The sequence below is a fragment of the Tyto alba genome, unplaced genomic scaffold (assembly GCF_018691265.1).
Source record: "Tyto alba isolate M040663 unplaced genomic scaffold, T.alba_DEE_v4.0 Super-Scaffold_2, whole genome shotgun sequence".
Classification (NCBI taxonomy): Eukaryota; Metazoa; Chordata; class Aves; order Strigiformes; family Tytonidae; genus Tyto; species Tyto alba.
This window is the reverse complement of record NW_024881282.1, coordinates 33644538-33668282: the sequence shown is the minus strand read 5'-3', so window position 1 is coordinate 33668282 and position 23745 is coordinate 33644538. Positions and strand designations below refer to the sequence as shown.

General features: G+C 54.2%; 1 protein-coding gene across 2 annotated transcripts; it reads right to left on the bottom strand.

Annotated features, from left to right (window-relative positions):
* Positions 1-1761: 1761 nt before the first annotated feature.
* On the bottom strand, positions 1762-18317 carry SYNGR1 (synaptogyrin 1). Of its 2 annotated transcripts, none has more exons than XM_042792165.1 (4): positions 18069-18313; positions 6199-6436; positions 4539-4684; positions 1762-2106 (listed from the first exon to the last, which is right to left on the bottom strand). In XM_042792165.1, exons 1-4 carry the CDS (start codon positions 18165-18167, stop codon positions 1888-1890), a joined length of 702 nt encoding a protein of 233 aa, XP_042648099.1. In that variant the 5' UTR covers positions 18168-18313; the 3' UTR covers positions 1762-1887. The 2 variants fall into 2 exon arrangements, with proteins under 2 accessions (XP_042648099.1, XP_042648100.1); XM_042792166.1 differs by lacking the exon at positions 1762-2106 and adding an exon at positions 2737-3353 and having other exon boundaries at positions 18069-18317.
* Positions 18318-23745: the final 5428 nt, after the last annotated feature.

The following is a 23745-nucleotide window of genomic DNA, read 5'->3' as shown; positions in this document are numbered from 1 at the left end:
GAGGAGGGGAAGGACTGGTAACCTCAGTGTCCTCCAGATGAGATGTTCACACAACCACAGGCCAGACCTCCTCCGGACTCCTAAGGGTGCTATGGGGAATAGGCTGGTCGCTCAGGAAGGGCACCTATGGATTTTGGATCTGCTCCTGATCCCTGCTACTGGGGCCAGTGTTGTGTGGAGCAGGGCGGCTGCCTGGATGGAGCTCCTCACTGCTGCAAGGCATACCCCACTTCTTGTGCCGAGAGACATCTATGCTGGGGAGAATTCTCCCGGTGGCTATTGCTGAATCATTTCCCTTTAGGGACCGTCTTCGTACACAGACCATACTTCTAACCTGGAATATAAAGTGTGCTTCCACAGCTGTGTCTTTACTTGAAGCAAAATCATGAGGAGTGTGGAACGATGTCCCTATGAGTCCTATCTGAGAGTCACTACTGCCACCTAGGTGAGGATTTAAAGACAGCCAGGATCTGAGATGCCACAGGAAGATGCACTAAGATACAGTCTATGTAAAGTACAGTAAGACCGGTTTTCAGAGAGCTCAGTTTGGCCCAGCCAATTCTCTGCACACCAAGACCTTCTCCCCCTCTCAGTGGGAGGCAAAGTGCAGCTGCTTGGGGCAGGACCCTTCCCTGCTTGGTTGCAGCCCTGTTGCAAGAGCCAGACGCACGCTGGCCATCCCAGCAGCAGTATTTCTTTCCAGGGGGAGTCCTGCTCCGTTCCTGTGTGCTACAAAGATGGTGTCAGCAAGAGGCTTTGCGCTGCGGTAGCAGAGGAACGGAGCAGGGTTCAGCAGGACCTGAGGAGCAAAACTGGCTTTCCGCTCCTCCTCCTGCCCAGGGTAAAATGGCAAAGCTCTCCTCTCCCACTCGAACCAGTCCAGCTGGGGAGGAGGGTTCTCAGAGCCCCCCAGATGCCCACCTCCTCCATCCTTCCTCCCGCAGGCACCGCATCTGGGGGCCAGGCACTGGGCATGGCTCCCCTCCTGCCTCACCAGACACCGCTCTGGGAAGAGTGGCGAGCAGGACGTACAGGCAAGGGGACCCACCTCCAGCTCAGTCCGAGGGGACTGGGGAAGGAGTGACTCTCGTGGCACTGCCTCTCTGCTCTGCAGAGTCCCTTGCTGTAAACCGACAGACGTGCCTGGGGTTTCTGATTGTACCTGCAAATCTTCCTCCTTCCCATTTTATCGCTTTGTGCCCCCTGCTGCCACAATACCCCTTCTCCCCAAACCCTCTAAAAATAAAGCGTTCCTCCCTCACTAATGTGTGGCAGAGAAGAGCCCCCCTGTCTTTTCATGGGGGATGCCATTCCCACTCCCCTCCAGCCCCCCCCCCACACACTCCTGCATACTGACTCCAACACTATCCCCCTCCCTGAGCCACCAGGCCCTCCAGCCCAGTTCGGATACTTCCACATCTGCTCCAGCCTTTAGCGACACCATCTCTTCTAGGAAGGTCCCTGATTCCTCTCACTTCTCCCCTTCTTCCTCCAACACCCCCTTCCCTGCCCCGCTGGTGCCGTAGCCCCTCTCCTGCCCACTGGCCAGACTCTGCCCTCTACAGCAAGGCAGGAGGGAGAGGAGGGAAGGGGGGACCTTCCTGTCACAATGCAGTGACAGTTTGTGGAAGAATCTGGTTCTGGCAGGTACTTTTGGGGGAGGAGGAGAAGGAAGAGGTGATGGGGAAACCTTCTTTTCTTTTTTTTTTTTTTTTTTTCCCTTTTTTAAAAAGATAAATAAAAACAGATGACCCAGAAGGCTGGAGCATAGCTGAGAGCCACCTCTTGTGCCACTACGCACGTGTCTGGTTTTGTGCCTCGGCTTTCTGCCGGCAGTGGGAAAGGGGGCGGAAGGGAAAGGGGGGAAGGGAAAGGGGCATCGGTGGCTCAGTAGTTCTGCGTTTGGTACCCCTGTGTCTCGGTGTCGAAAGCATCTGCTGGAGGGGGCTGCTGGTACGTCCCCACCGCATCTGTAGCATCCTCCTCGTTCGTGTAGGGAGCATAAGGCATGCCGGAGTCCTGGCTTGGGTCCATGTAGTCCTGGGAGAAGAGGGCCGAATCGGCACCCAGCCGGAAACGCTGATACGCCAGGAATGCCTGGCCCACCTTTAAGGGAGAAGGTGGAGGGAAGAGATGGGAAGCAGAGAGGGGAGGGGAGAGAGAGAGGGGGAACGTACCGAGAAAGAGAAACAAACAAAAGTGAGGTTAGTAGTGGTTACGGATTAGTGCGAGAGGCCTGCCTGGCAGACCACCGGCGGAACACCCGTGAGAGCATGGAGGTTCAGGCTGCCCCACGGAAAGCACAAGCCCGCCGGGAGAGAGGAGGGATGGGCAGGGGTGGCTGTGAGCCCAGCCGGCTGGGTGCAGCCTGCCGGGGCTCCCCGCTGGCCCTGGGGTGTGCTGGGCACCTCCTGCCCGGCGGTGGGGTTTCACCAACGTGGCACAGGGGTCGCAGAGGCTCAGTTGGCAATGCGGTTATCCCATTCAGCTCCTCCTGTCCCTGGGAAGGCAATCTGCCTCAGCTACGCTGCAGCTTTGCCTTCAGAGGCCATTTTGCCTTCAGAGGCCAGGAAAGAGAGCAAGATTTGACCCGGAGTAGCGAGGTAGTGGTCACCCCCTGTAACCCCCCTTCGCCGGGCAACATCCACACGGAGCAGCACCGACCTTGGGAAGGAGGAGCAGGAGGCAAAGCGGCTGCTTCCCAAACCAGGGCACAGTTAGCAGCACACTGCTGCCTCCTGCCCCAGGCACTGCAGGCAAGACACCCTTTGGTGGACTGAGGGAGTTCAGCAACACAGACCCCAGCAAGCACAGCTCGTTGTCCCAGAGCATTTCTGACAGAGGTGAGCAGTCTAGCAGGTGACAGGGGGAGAGGTTTTTGGGGAATGGGGGCTGGAAGGAAATGGAGGAGATAAAGTGGTGGAGGCAGAGGGCATCTCCTGGCTGAAGTATTAGGTCTGAGCAGTCATCGAAAGAAAGGCACAGCAGTGTTATGCAGCATTAGTTAGGGTATGGGTGAGGGAGAGAAGGGAGCAGAGGAGGAGGAGAAGAAACTGCCAGTTCCAACTCCCCGGAGGGAGATCCCCCATAGCAGGGACAATTCCACTCCAGTTCAGTGGCCCATGTCTTCCCACCCTGTGCCCTGCAGTGATCACACACCCCCAGTTGGGGCGTTGGAACTGTTTCTGCTCAGTAACCTCCTCCAGCTGCACTTCTCCACCCCTTCCCCCAAATTCCCCCATCAGCGAGGGCCACTAAGGCAGCAAGGATGGGGAGTTAGGGAACAGGGTGTTGTATTCTTCCTGAAAAGTAATGTCTCTGAGTCTCCGGAAAGCCAGAAACGTGAGGAAGCCCTGTGAGGAGAGAGGGGTGTGGGGAGAAGAATCAGTAAGGAAGAGGAAACCACAGCGTTTGATTGAAATAAAAACCCTAAGGAATTGGAGGAAGAGTGTGCCTATTTATCCACTTGCAAGCCCATGCATTGAGGAGGACCACTGCAGGTGGTGGCACCTCAAAAAGGGTCCTGAGGGAACCCTTGCAAAAGCCTCGCTCCTTGTCACACTTTTCGCTGGAGCTTGCAAGGAGCTTTCAGCAGCACTCGAGTGCAGGAGACAGCTCGTGGGGGGGACACATACACTGCTGTCCCTTGCCCTGACTTGGTGTCACCTTGGCGAGGATGCTGACCACACAACCCTTTGCAGCCCCCCTTCCTCTCTGTGATAGCTTCATGGTCTTACGGCACCCTTCCTACCTGGCCTCTGCCCAATGTTGAGGCCCTCAGGGAGAGGCGAAGACAAAGCCACAAGGATTTAAGCATGGAGACTGGCCTAAAACGCCTTCCTGTGAAGGCGCGCTCCTGTGACTTCAGCCAAAAATCACTTGAGCTTGGTGCTTTCAAAGACAGGAGGAAATTGTGGGGGATATTTATATTGCGCACCACAGTTTTTCCAGGAAACGAGCAATAAAGAACTGCTGGGGAAAGGGTAGTCTTAAGAGGCAGCACCATCACCTTCCTAAGAGGCAATGCAGTGAGGCGGTACTGCAGTCGTGGGTGGAGATGGAGAGCCCAGAGGGACACTGACCGCAGGCTCTTGTGGCCACTGACAACATTTCATGTGATGGGAGCATAGCAGGGAGGGAGGTGGGTGCAACCCCCCTGGCCTGGAGCTCCCTTCTCTGCTTAGTGCCTGTGAGGTGAAAATGCTGTTCAAGTCCTCTGACGCACAGGGAAAATGATGTTTGGGGAGCTGGCTTGTCCAAGGTCATATCAGAGGTTTGTCAAGGACACTCCTTACTGGGATACGGGAGCCTCTTTCCCACTGTGCTTATTAAAGCTCTAGCACCTTCTTCCCTGTAAGTTTTTGAGTCCTCGTTTCCCAAGTTTGCTTCTTAACCACCTCCCCTTCTGCTCTCCCTTCTCAGAAGCCATGTGAACTGAGATTTCAGAGGGAATCACTCTTAACCAGCCACATTCCATTCCCCACAAGCTAATACAGTGCAGAGGACACTTGATCCAACATCATGACCGCTGTACTCACCCAGGTGAAGATGGAGAAGAACGAGAACGTGATGGCTGCTCGGGCTGCATCCCCTCCCTCATTCATTGGGTTGTCCTCTTCTTTTGAAGCGTGCCACTGGTTGGTCAGAAAGCAGAAGCCAACAAACCAAAGGAATGCCCAAAAGGCTGGAATGAACCGCAACCAGCATGCCAAAGGGGAAGGGGAGAGACACCAAGATGCTACGTGTGAACAGAGCATAAACACATCACGTTTCTCTGTAAACTTCAACCCTACGAGACCCACCAATGTGTTGCAGACTGGGCCAAATCCTGACTGTGCAGCCTGTCTACGCCCACGCGAGCTGGCAGGCTCGCTGACGGCTAAATTTTCAAGGTGACGATAGGTATCTGCGGAAAGTACCTCAGGAGAGTTCATTTGCTTGTGTTTGGATTGATCACAGGACTTGCATTTGGCCTTGGGAGGGAGCCTGAAGGGCTTCCAGTACAGAAGCGATCACCTAGGCTCTCTGAAACAGCCACTGCCTCAACAAGCCTCTCCTGTAAGGACAAACAAAGAGCAATTCCTTCCAATGGAGCTGCAGAAGAGTGGGAAGCAGCTGGCCTGCAGTTGCACAGAAACTGGCTTTTGCTCAGGACAGCACAGGCGAAGGGAGTCACACTGAGGAAAGTTGATGAAGGATCAATAACATGCTGTACCCCTGGGAAAGGGGTCAAGGTAGCGGGGAGCCCCGAGTCCAGACTGGCAGCTGGTGCGGAGGAGTGGGACTCACCCCCTCTGCCAGGCACTGCCAGATACCCATCAGCGAGGAAAATGGGCATTCCTAAGTGACAGCAAAACAGGGCTCAGTCCTTCCCCGTCTCTTTTTGGCTGTACACAGGACTGCGAGGCAAGGGGCTAACCGTCAACAAACCTGCAAGCCAGAAGTCCTAAACAAGTTCAGACGCTGCATCTGATCCTGCCCTTGCTCCACCCGTGGCCCCTTTGACAAACTGTGGGGGGACCCTGACGTGGAGGAGCTTGCCTGTGTGGCCGGAGTAAGCCAGGAGAGTGACTCAGGATCACAGCACGAGAGCAAAGCGCTTCCTCGTGATGCTGCTGACTGGCATTACACGTGCACGTACACACGCACCATCACTCCGTCACTTCAACACACCACTGGAGATGGAGAGATCTGACTATAAGTTAGTATAAGCCTCAGGGCTGGCTGAGGTGCTGCACAGCTATTCACATAGGCAATGCTAAGTAACCTAGGAGGACTGGTTTGGTCAGCCTGCATGAAAAACCCTCAACTTTTTTTAGGTTAAAATATAGAGGGTTCAATCAGCTGGAGCTGGAAAAGAAGGAAGTACCATCTCCAGAGGCATCAACACTTGGACTTAGCAAGCACAAGCGTGCAGGGAGGAAAGACCTGTTGATCCTAAAGGGCTCCCTGAGCTACGCCTATGGAGAACAGCAGAGAGGCATCAGCTAGACTGGCTGAGAAGAGAAAGGGAAAGAAAAGGAGAGAGGCCTGAGAGAATAAGGAACCCAAAGACCTCCCTGCTAACAGGAACCTGGCCTGCAAGGTAGCAGAAGCTTCCTCCCTCTCCCTTGCTGGCGGAGAGGACTATGAGGACTAAGAGGACTGAGAGGACTACTTTCTTTGACTCCACTATGGCCAGTCGTCCAGGCAACTCACCCGAGACTCCGATGTCTGAGAGCACTGCCTTCTTGCGGTCCTTGACGCTGCTGATCTGTGGGAAGTAGGCATCCAGAGCCAGGTAAAGAAGGCAGCTGAGGAAGGCCAGGACACCCACGGTAATGCCATAGTTGCAGGCATTGCGATTGCGGTTGAAAATGCAGTGCTCTTGTGTCTCGTCCAGGTGGTTCGTGTACCCCTCGTTGACAATGGAGCCAAACACCACGATGGAGAACACCTGGCAGGGAGGGAGGCAGGAGACACGTCAGGGCAAGCCCCATCTCTGTGGACCAGCACAAAGGAGCAGAGAGCTCTGCGGGGGATCCACACCCTTCGCAAGCACCGCTCTGCTCTGCTGAGCTCCCGTCCCGCTGCCTTGCCTGGGCTGTAGCCACAGGTTGCTCACTGGGGACACGGTGTCATTTTATTTCTGAGGATAAACTTAAAATAGGACACTTTTAGACTGAGCCTTTTTATCCATCTGATCTAAAGCAATGTAAAGCACAGACACAGACAGACAGGGAGGCGACATGGAGTGTAAGTTGGGATATGGTTTTGGTGCGGGTGCCTGCGTACAAGGGTAGTGGAAATCCTCTTAGTCTGCACTTATTCTCCCACCCACTCCTCTCCCTTCTAGGAATACATTGTTTCTACCACGCATTTGTTCACTAATTTTATCTATCCAGCTACTATGGTCTTTTCCCCATCCACCCTCCCACAATCCACAGCCCTGCTTGCTCTGCAGCTCCATTTTGCCAGGCTCCCGCTCTCCCCATCTCCCCGCACGTCACACACCTCGCTCCACCAGTTTTCCACCAGCCCAGTCCATGACACCACCCATCCTTCCGCCACTCACCCATACACCAACACCCTCCAACCTTCCCTATGGATTTCATGAGCCAAACATCCCCCCTCCAGGTCCACCTGGCAGGGCCACCACGAGTCCTTCCTACCCATCACTGCCACTGCCACTGCATGTTATTTTAAATCAGGTAGATTTAAGGATGAGTCCAGGTAGAAATGCCATGATCTGCAGTTGCTGGTCTAATCTTCACTCATGGGTTTAGCCTTCATTGCCTGCCCCAAGGCTATCCCTCTTTGACACAGCAGGTTCACCAAATCAGGAGAGCTATTTACAGCAGCCTCAGTCCTGCATCTCAAATAAGCATCTTCCTCTCACAGCCACAGGAGAAAGAGGAGAAGATTAAATCAGCATGTATAGATTTTCCTTTGCAGGGCATCTTGAGATCCTTAGTAGGAGCTGCCCAACTGCAGGCTGCCTGCGTGAGCCCCAAGGAGATGGGAAATGGGACCTCAAGCACAGGGTGAACATACGTACAACGTGCACTAGGACATCACTGGGGCACTCTGCTAGCCTGGGGGTTGTTGGCACAGCAGGGACCTGGCACCCTTGGAACCACCACCCCATCCCCAAGGAGAAGATGAAGTGGCCAAGCCTTCTGCAGGGCATGGAGGTAGGTCTGAGGGTTTGCTAGGTCAGAAGGAGCTTAGTACCACTTAACCCAACCAAGCAAGCATCAGAAGATAACATGGCAGACAACTCAGAAAACAGAGAAGCAGCTTTGTGAGTGCACGGAAAATTAACTGTTGATTCATGCCAACCCAATACACCATCTATCATCAGTGGGGTTGGACGTCTGAGATTCACAGCACAGACCTCTGCTGACTGACCTGTGGCATCCAGAACCAGAGGAAAAACCTTATTTACAGTCCCCAACATCCTGACCACGTTTCAGCTGCCAAGTTCTAACAAGTATCCACTGACACCGATATTATTTTTTTATCCCAAGGCTCATAATTGGGACACGCTCGGGTTGCTGAGACTGGGCACATTTTTGATACACTAGAGCAAACTAAAAAAGCTTGAAGCCAGTGCTCCTAAGTGTGGGGACTGTATGGGTTCTCTGAAAGTTCACAAGAGCTTTTTAAGCTTAGAAGTAAAACAACAGATTTGTCCTTCCTCCTCTTTCTTCTTGAAAATCAAGACTGATCTTTGCAGAAATTGCCCGTGAAAATTAAACAAAAATCTCTTCTGCTTGAAGCAAAGGTCTGGTCTTCAAAACTCCAGCCTGAACGGTTTGGAAAGCAGCAAAACTGCACACAATTACACCCAGGCTTTTTCAGTGGGAAGTTTTACACACCTTCACAACAGGCTGGGCTGACAGGTCTGCCTAGGACCGCTGGCACTAACACCGTGTTCCTCTAACCTGAGGGGGAGCTGACAGACTCCTGAAGCAATGTCCCAGTGTGAGGCTGTGACCAGCACCAATGCTGCCACCTGAAGTACCAACCTCCATATATTGGGATTACAAAGCGGGTGCCCCGTTTTCCACGGCATTAGTCAGAGTGCGTATCTTCTCTTTGGATGATGAGAAACAGCCTCAAAAGTGGATTAGTCAGCTGTTCGGGTTTGGTTTAGGGCTCAAAACTAGTAAAATGTCAATTCCCTGAGTCAGGCCAACACTTGCAGCGAGCTGTATTGCAAGTCTCTGCTCACTCATTTAGGATGAATGAACTTCTGTAATGGCCTCTCCCCAGAGACACCTCTGTTTACTCTGCTCATATCCTGATACACATCTTCCCTCTGCTCTTATCTTTGGGTTTGCTGCTGGCCTGGAAGAGCTCTCATCTGTGAGCAGAAGAAGCACAATATTTTTTTTTTTTTTGCATTTTCTCTTTTATGCCTTTTTATGCCAGCACGTCACAAAGACACAGCTCAGAGTCACGAGACCAGAGGGACACCTCCCTCTCCCTAATTTTCAAGCAGAGGTGGCATTCCTACTTCCTTTCTTCATCTTCGGTCAGCCAAGATGTCACAACTTCTCTCCTATAAAGAGAAACCCATTTCTCAGCCTAGAGGTGCCAAGGTATGATTTACTGGCAAGCATCTGATTTAAGATGATCCTAGTTTTTCTAGGGAGATTCCACTAAGCGTATTCTCACTCGTGAGCAGAACAAGTCACCGCAGATGCTGATCTTCTGGGTCCTGAAACAGCCACCCCAAAGTACTCTTTGTCCTTAGGACAGCTTTCTACGGACCAAAGCACAGCAACTTAAGGGATGTCTCCTTCTCTCCACATTTTCCTCACCGCTGGATCAGCTCTGGTCCATGCTCTGCTCCTCGGTGTTGCAGAGAGAGCAAAGTCAGTGGCAATGGAGAGGGCTCGCTCCCTTTGCCAGCCTACCACCACCCTCCTGGCACAGCAAAGCGCTGTGAGGATCCGCTGTGTGCAGAAGCCTTGAGCTGGACTGGATAACACTGACTGGGCAAGAATGGGCAGGCTCAAACCAGGGGTTTCAGACTGACAGGCAGAACTGGACAGCAGGAGAAGAGGCAATCAATCGCTGCTGCTGCTGACAGGGGGTGTCGCCCGTTTCATCCCTGTGATGTCTATACCCAGAAACTGTTGTGATGGGTGCACATACAAACAATTTTCTAGAGAAAATGATAATTATCAGAGCCCGGATCTTCCAGCCCTCAGGAGAAACTGTCGCACACTTAATCCATGGCAGCTACTTCTTGTTGTAAGGGGGCAGGTGGGTAGCTCACTGATGCAGCAAGTCATCACAGAAAGAGCAAGTCTTTTTTATTTTCTTGATTTCACTATCTGTGCCCGTGCAAAGATGATCCAGGCAGCAGGTGCAGTATGAATGTCTGCCTGGATTATAAACAAAGCACCAAGCCTGGCAGGATGAAGCATTTACGTTCTCATTCCCATCACATCTGCAGCACTTCTGAAGAAATGTCAGCTACCAGCAGCACTGGCACAATCCTCTTGCCCCTCTGTGTTACTGCTGCTTGTTCCTTCTATGCCCGTTTGGCATAGCAAATCCTGGCTGCACAAAGTCTTGCCTACAGCCACTAATAAAACGGTCCAAAATACACGTCCAGTGGCAAAGAGGAGGCGAGGAGAAGATGGCAGGAGTCTTCTCCTGACTAAGCACCGAGACGCAGCGAAGTGACTTGCCCAAAGGCTGGCAGGAGGCTGGCACAAAGCACTGCAACCCAACGCTCCCAAACACAGCCCATCCTTCCGCACCGCAGAGGGAGATCATTAGCCACTTTCCTGCACTCGGTGGCTAAAACCAGCCAGCCATCCCCAGCTTTGTGCACCTGAACGGCCTCGCTTCTTTAGTGAGGCTGCTTAAGTCAGTTAACGGGACCTAAAGTAACGAGATTTTTAGGTTGAGAGGGTTTCCTTAAGCCTCCAAGAGCAATGTTAATTGGGCAGGTGTGTGGCCTGTCTGGAGGTGTGCGTTTAATAAGCAGTAATATATCTGTCTCTGCTAAAAAAAAGAGGGACAGAAAACAGCATGTAGAGAAGACCTGACCAACTCAGCATTGCTGCTGGGACCTGGCTTTTCTCGACTTCGCCACTCCTTAAACATTGCATCCACAAAGGTTGTCACAATGATTTTCCTAGACTTCTGTTTTCATCAAAGAGCTCTGAGACACTAAGCAAAGCCCAGATCCAGGCACTTTGCAAAGCTGACAGAGACAGAGCAACTTGCTGAAAGATGCAGAAAAATGAACGTAATGCTGAGCACTGCGGGGAGAAGACAGGGAGAGCCTGCGAGTTTCCGTCCCAGTTTCTCAAGGAGCTCGTGCTGGCCACTGCAGTAAGGGCTCACTACAGCAACAAAAGTGTAGAACAGGCAAAAGGCTGCATCCCACCATAAAAGACCTTTTATTTTTTCTCTCACTGAACCGGGTGATCTGATTTTTCCAGAGGCAAAGGCAAGAGATGAGCCCTCAGAGGAGAGGCTCTCCGGTCCCTCCCCACCTCCCTGCTGCAGGCTCAGCCCCGCAGAAAGCCAGGCGAAACCTCCTGAGCATCATGTGAAGCTTTTCACCGCGCTGCCCATCCCCAGCCATGCATCAGACGCTCCTGAGCATCATGTGATGGATGCACAGCACAGCCAGCCTCTGGCGGTGCACTAGGATTTTCCTGCGTGTCATCCCAGGAGTTTGTCACGCTGCCTCCTGACTTCATCCCCGAGATCCCCATGATGGTCACAGCAGGCATGAGGCTGAAGAGGGTTTCTGTCAAGCCGCCTGCCTGGGCTCGCTGCGGTGCCCTCCGGTCACAGGCTCTGTTGCACTGCGTGATGCTTCTCCCTCTCCCAAACCCCCTTTTTATATTCTATTATAGAGAGGAAATAGTTTGGTGACATTATATTCCTCGTGGGACTTCAAATCAAATCCACCTCAAGCAGAATGAAGCAATAACCTCTTCTGTATCTGATCTGGTAATGACCAGGAATAAATCTGTTTAAAAAGAAAGCAAGAGCAAGGGAGAGTACAAACGATAAACTGTCAGAGATTATCTGTTTTTCATTTTCATTCAGCCACTTGCAAATGGGGTCTCCGGAAAGCTTTGGAGAGCTCTGTACAGACACGTATTATTATTATTATCATCATCATCACCATCATTAAATCTACTTGTATTTAGTTCATTTTAAAGAAAACATATGCAGCTCTTGATATGCATGGGACCAGCAGCTTGGAAACGGGAGGCCTCTATTTATTCCCTCCGTCTTCATCATCATTAAATCTACTCGTATTTAGTTCATCTTAAAAACATATGCAGCTCTTGATATGCATGGGACTGGCAGCTTGGAAAGAGGAGGCCTCTATTTATTCCCTCCAGCCGGAACCACGCAGGCAGCAAACAACTCCTGCCCACGGTCTCGCTGGCGTGTCTGAGCCCTGTGCGGGTGCTGGAGGGAGCCAGCCTCCCCGTACCCATTTGTACCCTATTCCCCTGAGCACGGGACGGGGGGGGGGAAGAGCACGGGTACGCCAGCACCTCCCTCCCAGTTCACCCTCCCTGGCCAGCAGCCACACGGCACCAGCTCCCCAGCCAGGGCTGAGCTGGAGCAGGTGATGGAGGGGAGAAAGGCTCCACACCCCTAATTCCTGCCACGGGATCTGGGACAGGCTTTCCCCGGCCAGCCCGCTTTTTGTCACGCACGGCTTGGCAGCCAACAGTCCATTAACCCTCCCACCTCCTGCCAGACCCGTGCCCGGGTCAATCATTCCCCCCGGAACCCCCGGGCGATGCTGGGGCACTCTGTGAGCCAGCGGCCAGGAAACCTCCGACAACAGCCAGGCCCGGGCTGAGCAGCCGCTCGCGCCGCCCCGGGGAGGGAGGAACGGGCTTTGCCGTGGGAAGATGCTCACTGGTGTAACGGGGAGCTGTGGCCCAGAGCGTGACTTCAGGAAGCTCCGTCCAGTCCTGCCGGTTTCAAGTCCTTCTCGTGGTCAAACAGCATCTTCTGTCCCACCGCTACTAGTGACAACTCCCCAAGGCCAACACCTGCATGGTAGTCCCCAGGTCCTCCTGTGCTTTCCAGATGGTCCCTACACCACCAGGTTGCTGCTCAGCAAAGTGACCACCCAAAAGCTGCATCTTTCTGGCAACACATCTCTACCTCCTTGGCTTGGCTGTACCAACCTAGGTGGAGGACCGCATCCACTGCCACCTGCATCTGCTCCCCTCACAGCCACACTAGTCCTCTCTGCTGCCACAAATGTTTGCCTTAGCCACGTCTCATCTCCATGTAATTTCTCTGCTCCTCACCTGTGTGCCTCTCGTGTTTTGAAATAGCAGATAACATGCGACTATCTTTTTTTTTTTTTTTTTTCTCTCATATTTCTGACTGCCTTTGGTCCCTATGTGCTATTCCTCAGATTTTTGTCTGCAAATGCCATTAATGAGAGATTTGCTCCTGCTTCAAGATCTTTCCTGGAAGTGCAATGCTGGAAACAATGCAACCTGCTGTATCCAACCCTGAATCACCCCATGGCTCTGCGCATCTATTTCTTGTCTTCTGACATGGCCTCTCACCCAATCCCGATGACAATGATCCCCAAAAAACCCTTCTGAAGCTGACCCAAGGAAGGGGATCCAATGAAGAACCACAGCTAGGGCTTGACTCAAAGCACATGCTTGGAATTGTCGTGCTCCTTTCGTTGTGCGCCAACATATCTCTCAAGCACGCAGCCAGCAAACGTGGTGGCTGGAGCAAAAGTCACGTGGAGGATCAGACGCAGAGAGCACGAGCATGGGGAACACCTCAGTTAAATTTAGCCAGGACAGAAAGAAGGTGGAGTTTGCATCTGGTTTCAGACTAATGTGGCCCTGGGGTTCTAAGGCTCGGTTTAACTGCCACTGGAAGCCCATGCTGGGTGACCTTTCCATATGGCAAAGGGCAGCGTGGGGGGGAAGAGACAAAGGGTGTCGTAAGCAGGGTGTCAGCGTGGCGAGCCAGGACCCACCGGCAAGGCAGGAGAGGGGGCTCCCTGCCACACCAGGGCTTGCCCCCATCCTCCAGCTCGCAGGCGCCAGCCTGTCGTAGCGAGGCCGGGGATGCGGTTCCCATCCATCACCTGCCTTGCCTGCCCAGCCGGAGCTGCCTGGGATGTGCCGTGCCTGCAGAGACAGGGGACAGCGCTTCCCACCCCAGCTCGAAATGTCAGTGTGCTCCCACCAGCCAGGGGACACGGTGGCAATGGCGACAGATGATGGAGGAGGAGACGGAGGGCAGGCAGCGCCTCTCCTCACCAAACCTCCCTCCAGAGGGGCAATGCCCTTGGTGAAAGAGAGAGATTTGGTGTCTCAATCTATGTGGCAAGTTTTAATGGGCTGCTTTGCCTACGTGGCTGCAGTTGGAAAGACTCTCACTCAAGCCACCTAGCTGGGCCTGCTTCCAAAAAGCGAGTTACTTTTGCCTTGTTAGGCTTTGACATCGAGCAGCGCTTCGGTTTCTCCAGCAAGCAGGTTTCCAAGCAATCAGGAGTGCCTGGAACAACCTGTTTCAATTAGCATTTTACTTATTTATGGAGCCAGTGCTACATCCAACGCCTGCGGGTTGCAAAGGAGCCTCCCAGCTCCCTCGCACCGGCTGTGGAGAGTACCGTGGGTCAGGGCGCGAGAGGATTACGCAGGGATGTGCCCACGCTCACCTGCTTTATTTCAAGAATGATCCTGGAGCCACGTACCATAGCCACGTACCCAGCTTGGTGTGGGTCACCTAGCTCCGCTAGCTCCAGCTGTAGCACCACCAGCTCCAGCAGCTGGGTCACCTAAGCGGCCTAAAAGCAGGTTTATGTAGCAGGGTGGTAAAAAACCCACCCATGCACCCATGTCCCGTGTGCTGTGGGGAGCTAGCTGTGCTCAGCTCAGAGCACACGTCCGTGCTGCAGCCAGCAGCGAGCAAAGCGGCGCAGCGTGGAGCAATGCCTTGAAAGACCGGGGCTCGGAGTAAACCCCAGCCGCCCATCGCAACAGGGCAAGTTGCCTGTCTTCTCTTCACCGCCCACCGCTGGGAACAGGGAGGGAGTTGTTCTGCCCTTCCCCACACAGAGGTGGGGAAGCCTCCGGGATCTTCCAGCGGCGCACTGCTTTCGTTGTGCAAGCCTCAGTCCAGCCAGACTGGGACAAGTCCCCTCACTGCAAGGTCCAGATGCCCTTGGAGGCATCCTCAGCAGAGATGCTCAGGAGGCACTGCTCTCTCGGGCTGCCTCCCTGCGCTACAAGGTGCTGCTTCATCCAGATAAGTGTATCTGGGGCAGGCAGCAGTAGAGAAATGGCTCACGCTGAGGCTGAACATCCAAACCTGACACGGATGCTCTGCAGGACCACCACTACCTGCCAGCACCCATGCCAGGCAACCTTTCCCTAGGGAGATGCATACTTATTCTGCTGTGCCTGACCTCCAAAGCACCCAGGAAACATGAGCTGCCTCACAACACTGTCACGGTGGAGAGATGCGCCAGAATTGCTAACCTCTTTCCATAGTTTAGCATCCTTCTCAAACCTATCCCATCTCCTCCTCAGCAAGGAGCAACATAAATAATCTTTGGTCACCCCATCTGCTCCTGATCCTGCAGCTCTCCCTGGAGATTTGCCACCATCTCAACCGGGCTGCAAACTCCCTGGGCATGAGCCAGTTTTGCTGCCTGTTGGTAAAAGGCCATATGCACCTCCGTGCCATCATAAAAGTCTGCTAAAAGGCAGCATGACCTGAGCACAAGGTCACTGCCTGGGGAAGCGATCGCGAGAATTTCTGCTCCCTGTGAAACGGGCTGAAAGGGGTCTCCAGCTTGCCCTGGGGAGATGATGGACCACCCACGCCACGAGCAGGATAAAGGCAAATGAGATCTCAGGAGATGGCAGGCAAGGTGCTTCCTGTGCGTGCAAGAGCAGGTGAAAGGAAGGAGTCTCACAAGGACCTCGGGGAGGGAGAGCCCTTCGCCACCAGGAGAGTTTGGCTCGTAGAGCCTGGCAATAGAAAGGCTAAGTGTGGATGCAATCGCAGTCTATAAATACACCCGGGGGAAAACACCAGGGAGGGAAAAGCACCATTTAAACTGAAGGGCACAAGAGCACAAAAGCAAATGGATAAAAACCCGGCCAAGAATAGATTTCTGGTGGAAGGCCCTGACTGTTGGTGCCGCTGAACCCTCTCCCAGAGGGAGGGAGAAGGGCAAAAACCCCATGGACTAGTCTTTTTGCAGCAAAGTTAAACCAATTTGTGGAAGGGGCCATAAAAAGTCTGATGCTTGTGACATGATGAGATAGGACTTCAGTGCCCACGAGGAACCCTCTTGGTCTCTAGATAATAAAAAAAGACCAAACCCACAACTAAATATCTGGGGTGAGCTTATGGCTCCCCAGCTTTGTGGACGGAGAGATACTCAGGAGGACAGACAAGACCAAGTTGGTGGAAAAGCAGGAGAAGGAAGTCGTATTTCAGGAGAGAAGAGGTGCACACATAGCCGTGTGCCGCGATGGCTAGGCCAGCCCCCCTTGCTGGACCACTGACCTAGAGCACCTCCAGCTCCTGCAAAACGACTCTTAATTTCCACAGCCAAGTGGCATGCCCCAGGTAAATCCTGTTCTGTCCTCTGTCAAGGTCAGATGGGCTGGGGGAAACAACACGGGGTCCCAAGGAGATGCCAGTCCCCGGGAAGCGGTCCTTGCCCAGGGAGACCCTGTGGGGCGCAGAGCTGAGCTTGGTGAGCAAGCTGACAGGGTCTGAGATACTCTGAAGCAGAGTAGGCGCCTAATTAAAAACTAAACATATTTCCTGTTCTCTCTCCCTCACCTGGTGCCTCTGGGAAGCCAAAATCCCGCAGTGCTTGGATGAAGGGGAAAAAAAAAAAAAAAAAAAAAAAAAACAAACCAAACCAAACCCACTAGACTGAGAGAGAGAAAGAGGAAATTCTGCCACGGAGATTAGCAATGGGAGAGCCTTTGTAGGTCACATCACGTCCATCATCCCCGGGCACGCAGGCTGGCTCTGCTCCACCCGCCCGGGAGCGGGGGGCACACGTACCCCCTCGCCCAGCCTGCTCCCGGCGTGATGTGGTGTACTGTAAACAAGCTCAGGCGGACGGACGGACGGATGGACAGACTGCCTGCATTAATCACATCCTCGGCTGTCTTGGGGCTCTCTGGCCGCCCTCCGAGTCACGTCACCCAGAGGAGACATCACCCACCCACCCGGCCGGGAGCACAAGAGCTGCGTCCCCACCGCCAGCAGCAAGCTGGGCCACCCTTCCCTTCCCTTCCTCGTTTCCCCCCGGCTGGCACTGCTTTTATTTTATTTTATTTCTCCAAAGCCAGCCTGACGCCTCTCCTCACAGCTCCGGTGCGCATGTGTCTCCTCCGCTCTCTCTCTCTCTGCCCTCCCTTCCCTGCTCCCGGACGAGACCTCAATCTCTCCCCCGCCGGCTCGGTGCTGCAGCTCTTGTTCCCTTAATCCCAATGACCTTCTTGCACATATGCGCCGGCCCCACGGGCACCCCTGGGATCGGTGTCACGGGAAGCGGGAGAAACCTTCCCCCCCCTGGCATCCTCACCGCCCCCGCTAGACCCCCCCCTTCCCCTCTGCCCCCTTCCCCACAAATTATAGGGAGGAAAGCGTAACAGGGAAAGGAGGTTGGAGGGGGGAGAGGATGAAAACCAGACTGACATCCAGCCCCCCCAGAGCCCCCCCCAACTGGCCCCGGCACAGCCAGAACCCAGCACCCCTCCAAGCCCCCAAACCGCTGAGAAGCAACGCCAGGACTGCCGCATCCCCCCCAGTTCCCCCCCCATCACCCCACACCCCTCCCCATGCCCACCATAAACCCACCGGCACGGTGGGGGGGGAGAAGACCCCACCACTGCCCCCCAAAAAAGCAGAGCTGGCGATGGGGTCGTGGTCCAACCCAGCTCGCTCCTTCCCTCCCAGGGGAAGAAACCCCAAACCAGAGCGCTCTCACCCCACGCGGCCCTATAGCCATGCACACGGATATATATGTACATAGAGCTGTACATCTGTGTGTGCTCGTATATGTGGAGGTATATATGGAGACTCGAACATATGGAGATGTGTTAACCCAGAGATAGATCCATGTATCCAAACATACATGCATATATATATGTGTGTGTATATATATATATATATACACACACATATACCCATAAACACTTACGGAGGTGCATCCACGTACATGTGTGTGTACAGATATAGAGGTGTGGAGCCATATCAATGGACATATGCATAGCTATATGTGTTGATACATATGCATACGCAAACATATCAAACCAGATAATAATATCTAATAAATATATCATCATATACAGCCTAGAACATCGTGACTTTTTTTTTTTTTTTATATATTTATCTCTATAAAACACATACGCAGGCGTGCAGAGAGGTCGGGGTTGGGGCCGGTAGCCCCCCCCACCCCGCAGGGCAGCCCCGCGCCCGTGCCCCCCGCAGCCCGGCAGGCCCCCGCCCCCCCGGTGCCGGTGCCGGTGCCGGTGCCGGTGCCGGTGCCGGCGGGGCCTTACCCAGGAGAGGAGCCGCAGGAGGGTGTGCGGCTGCCGGATGAAGGCGTGCGGGTCGAAGGCGCCGCCGGCTTTCCCCGCTCCGAAGGCGCCCCCGTCCATGGCGGCGCGGGGGGTGGGCGGGAGGCGGGCGGGGGGCTCGGCGGGCGGTGCCGGGCCGGGCCGGGCCGAGCCGTGCCGGGCTGCTCCGTGTCGTGCCTGGCAGCCCGGCGGCGACGAGCCGCGCGTTCCCGCCCACGGGGGCGCGCCGCGCCGGGAGCGCGCACCCCCACCCCCTTCCCCCCCCCCCGCCCGCCCGCCCGCCGCCGGTGCCACATCGCGCAGGGGTGGGCACGTCGGGGCGGCCGTGGTGCAGGAATTGGGGGGGGGTGTGGGGGTGTGGGGTGTGTTTGCTTGGGGTGTGCTGGGGGAGGGGGCGTGCGTGAACACCTTCCCAGCCCAGAGGCACCCCACCACTGCCGCAAAGGCAGAGGGAGGCAGGGGTGCTGCCCCGCTTTGTTTTGGTAGGGCCTAGCAGAAGCGCGGGGCCAGCCCCCCCCCCCCCCACCCGCTCACACCCTCTGGACCCCCGTCACCCCTCTGCCACGCACCCCTGCGCTGGGGTAAGGCTGGGCCCCTCGGGTGACACCGGCTATCCCGGGGGGGTCAGGCTGGGCCCCCTCGGGTGACACCCGGCTATCCCCGGGGGGAGCACTCGGTGGTGCCGCACCCCTGCCCGGTGCCTGCCCCCCACGCAGGGGTGCCTGGTGAGCCTCCAAATCGCGCCGCAGCAAAGCCTCGGGCTCTCGTCCCTGGTGTCCCTCACCCTACAGACACCGCGTCCCTGGGAAGGGGGGACAGCAGGAAAAAGGCCCTTTGCGAATATGGGGAGTCCAGATTTTGGGGAGAACCCCCCCCCCCCCTGACTCCGGGAGGCTAAGGCGGCGAAATACACACCTCGCATCTCTGAGGCTGCAGCCTTGGGAGTCACCTGGGCTTCCCTGGCAGCCACGGTACCACCACGGCCATCGGCACAGACGGGGAGAGATGCCCCACGGAGAAGCCGTCCAGCCTTAGGGGTGGCTCGAGCTCCTTGGCCCGTGGCTTTTGCGCAGAGCAGCTGCTTACCAGCGGTCCGCTGGCTTCTGCAGAGTCCCCAACAACCTGTATCAACAGGACTGAAAAGCAAGCCCTTGGGTTGGAACGTGGCTCCCTAAGCTCGGCAGCAGAGGCCAAAACCGTTCTGAATCTGCTTGTCTGCTTCAGCCTGGACACAACTGAAGCTCAACCGCTCAAATGCTTCAGGTGAGCAGATGCTCAGCACTGCGTTTCCACCAGCTGTACCACGGGACAACTCTAGCTCTTCATTATGAGGACACTCAACTCAAACCAGGCAGCAGCTTTGCTGGGAGCAGCCAGATGAAGGGTGAGGTGAGAATGCTGTGGGCACTCTGTAAGGTCATATACAGCTCCAGGACATCTCTGAAGGTCCCATCAATATAAAATTCCCCGTATTGAAAGCTAAATCCCCATGAATTGGGGGATATGAATGAAAGAGGAGAAATAAATGAAGAGGGGAGAGGTTTGGTTTTGCTACATAGGTGTCCAAAATGCCCCGGAGTTCTGGATGAACTGGGTTTGGACCTGGCCAAGCAAGCCAGGTACGCAGCAAAACCAGCTGCTTCCACTCCAGATGCAGGCGGAGCGATGGTGCTTCACCCCACCATCAGCACGGAGGCTGACAAAGCAGAATGACTGGCTGGATGGCTTACATCCTCCTCACCTCCACGTCACACCTCTGCAGAGAGTCCAGTTAGCAGCAAGGGAGCAAAGGGCAGAGCAGCGGCATGGGGAACGTGCTTCACCCCCCTCTAGCACCATTTCATTCTGCCCAAGTCCGAATCCATTTTCTTGGCAGAGTCTACAAATCGGCTTCGTGGCTCAAGAGCTCAGTGCAGGAGCTAGAGGCAAATGTATGGGAGAGAGAAACAAGCATTTAAAGCCCACCCTTGGCTGCCCATTAGGAGTAGCACCCTAAAAAGTGAGCAGCCATCCCTCATCTGGGACACTTTCCGAGGGGCAGGTTGGAGGTAGGGAGTGGACACTCCCCCATCACATCCTGTCACAGAATCTTAGAATGGTTTGGGTTGGAAGGGACATTTAAAGGTCACCTATTCCACCTGCCATGAGACGGGACATCTTCAACTAGATCAGGTTGACTCAGAGCCCCGTCCACTCGACCTTGAATGTTTCCAGGGGTGGGGGCAGCTCTGTGAAAGGAAGATGAGCTGCAGTGCCAGCACAGCCGGACCCTCAGCCCTCCAGTTCATACTGGTTCCCTTCCCACTGTCTGCCAGCTTAGGGCAGGCAATGAAACATCCTCCAAACGAAGAACCTCTCGGTCTGTATAGGCTTTTTCACGCAGGTTTGCACGCAGAGTCCCTCCAGCAAAGCCTCCAGCCTCGGGTATTACTTCACCTGCGGGAACTGGAGTTGGGGAGGTGGAAGGTCTCTGGGAGTTGATTAAGCGTGTTTAACACTTGGATATGCCCTCCTTAATTATTTCACGCTAGCTGGGTAACCAGCCTCTCCCCCCCACCCTCATGCTGAATGGCTTAGCTGTGTTACACCTGTGCAGCTGGCAGCAGGATTTGGCTCTACAGGTAGGTGTTTGCTTGAATTGTTTAATGAATGTTTGCAGTAACTTGATGTAACTGTAATGTGCAGCACTTACACTATGTGTAACGGGTCAGCACCCCTGTGGTGGGAGTTCGGATGGCTTCTGCATGGTGCTGCAGTTCCTGGCAGGGAGAGAGGAGGTAGCAGAGCAGGAGCCATCCCCAGGGGCACCAATCTCCCCATGGTGTGGTGTCTGTCAAACACATCCTTCTCCGTAAACCCCAGGGGATCCTGAGGGCAAACTCCAGGTGCCACATCTGTGGGAAGCTCCAGCCCACCCAGGTCTGGATACCACCACCTTCATGGCCCTGGGTTTGCATCCCTTTTTGTACTGCAGGCAGTGGTGGATTAAGGCACATGTTCCTTATAATAACACCGAATTATCTACTTATTCCTAATTTATTAATCCTCTGGATGTGGTGTGGGTGGCTCTTATTATTCATCAGTTTGTTTTTTTTCCACAGATAACCTTGTGGATATATCTAATACCATCTCCTCCACCCAGTGGCTTCATTGCCTTCTTCCTCGCTTTGCTCGTGTCCTGACCCTCACCCCACAGAAGGGCTGTAGGTAGCAGGATGTGGCCACCAGCTGAGCTGACTGGGCTCGTAGGTTTACCAGCCACCTGGATGCCAGCTATCTGAAGCCGGGGTTCAGCCTGTGTTGGCTCAGATGAGACTCTCAGGCTGACCCAGAGGCAATGGTACACCCCAACATTTTGAGCGAGTAGCCAGGAGTCATTCCTCCAAAGGGACTGGCCTTCAGCTGCTGGAGCGGGGGCTGGATGGTGCTCTCAGCTCTCCCAGCTGCCGGGTGCATGTCCTGTGTCTCCAGCCATGTGAAAAATCAGGTACACGGCTTGCGAGGCCGGGAGGGTGCCTGTCCCTGCGCCAACCTGTGGTGGCCCTTGGAGGGACCGTGTCTCGCAGCATCGCTTTCTTGATACCTCCTCAGCTGGTCTTTAGCCCCAACTGGGCAGGCGGCTGGGCAAAGTGGGCAGCTCTGCCCGGCCCCGTTACCTTCTTTTGCCCCTCAGATGTGGGTTGATTCCAGATCCTTTAGGGTAGTCCTCCTTCCCCCTCCTCGGCCAGGAGGTGCAGGATTTCTGGCTGAGGACCAGAGCCGCTTCAGGGGACATTTCAGCCGGAGCTGTGTGTCACACCAGTTATCCTGCAAGTGGGCTCGTGCCGTTCCCAATCCAGGGAAGTCTGAGGGAGCTTCTTCAGCTGGGTCCTATCTGATTTCCCGGCATCAATGGAGAGAGAGTGAATAATTTATTTCCTGTCCCCCAGCTCCCTCTCTGTTCAGGTTTCACCTCGGCTCTGCTTCGCCCCTATCCTGAAGAGATGCTCCAGTGCCAGCTCCCGTGTTGGCAAGTTTCCGACGTGGGCCGAGCCAGCCAACATCTCCCAGAGCCACGGCCAGTCCTGGCGGCGCTCACCCGTGTGCCCAAACAGCAGTAAATAGAGCGAGAGAAATAATAGCATGAATAACAACAGCTCCAGACAGGTTCCAGAGGAAGACTTATTTTCAGTTCCCCTTTCACAGCATAACTTTAGCATTTGCACTGGTTTTATTGTTTATTATTAATTCAACAGTAGCACACAGAGGCCCTGATTGAGTTTGGAGCTGCGCGGTACCAAGCACCGTGGGAATACACAGCAGGACGCAGCCCCTGAAAAACACACCATCAGCCTGAGAATGTGTCCCTGCATGAAAGGAGAGAGATTACTCGATGTCTTTTTCTGTTTTGAGATATATGCAAAAGCAATGGGTGACGATGTTAGTGGTGAAACCTATTTTACCTTTTTTTTTTTTTTTTTAATTTCTCTCTCGTTACTGCGTTTCTTCACACTGCCTAACAACTTCTGCAAACTGCAACGAAGATTTGTCAAGCGCCTTTTGACTCAGGAGTCATTACAGATTCAGAGCTGTTTAATCAGCCCAGTTAAACACGATATGGGGATGCTCTGCCGAGGAAGGTGCTCACTCTCAGCTGGGAACCAGCGCAGTATTTTCAGCGAAAGGGAACATGTAGCCTATGTGAGGAGGGCGACTGCAGCGGGACACGCTTTCTGACACTACGTACACCTGAACGATGGCACGAGGATGTCACGGTTTTGCATAACGTGGGAAAGAACTGCAGCCAATCACTCATGTAAGGCGTTGCATTGTTACCCGAAGGCGGTAATTCATTCACTCTCTAAGTCTCAATTTTGGAGTTTTAGAAAGCAGGCATTCTTTATTATGGTGCCAGACACACAGGGGATAGCTCCTCCTAATGCGTGTGTGTGAAAATGAAATCAACAAGCATTTATACTACCTTAATCATACATATTCATTGAATTTGTTACCGTGTTTGATCATATTCATAACTTTCCCAGGCACTCATTAGCGTATGTTAACGTCTCTTGTGCATGTCTGTTGGAGTCTTCAGGTGGTTGTCAGAGGTCTTTAGATGAAGGCTCGTAGGCTTCTTTGCTGTGTCCGCCAGTTGACCCTTACTTCTGTGCAAACTCAGTCCTGAGGTCACGTAGATCTTGTCCCCCAAGGCTGGCCCGCTCTGGTTTTGTTGCTAATTTGCAGCTTCCTTATGTTTTTTTGGTGCCTGCTACTACAAGGCCGAACCGTCTCAAGTAAGATTATTTCCGAGTTCCTCATCCTACGGCTGTTCTAACTATTCCTCAAAAGATCGGTGCTGGTTCTGCACCACAACAGTTAAAACAGCTTAAATTGATCTTAATAATTCTATTCCACAAATACCTGTTTTCTAATAACCTTAGCTCACGGGTACCAGCATGTGCTTTATTACGTTCCTCCCTCTCCTTCTGCCGTCCAAAACCACATTATAACGCTAACGTCACCTGTTACGACACATACCGTAGGCACTGAAGTTTCCAACAACGCCGCCCCGCCCCCCCCCGCCCCCTTATGGCCCCGCTCGCCACCCGTCGCGCCCCGCCCCGCCCCGCCCACCTCTCGCGAGGCGCGCGCGCCTGCGTCAGCGCGTCGCCGGAGGGGC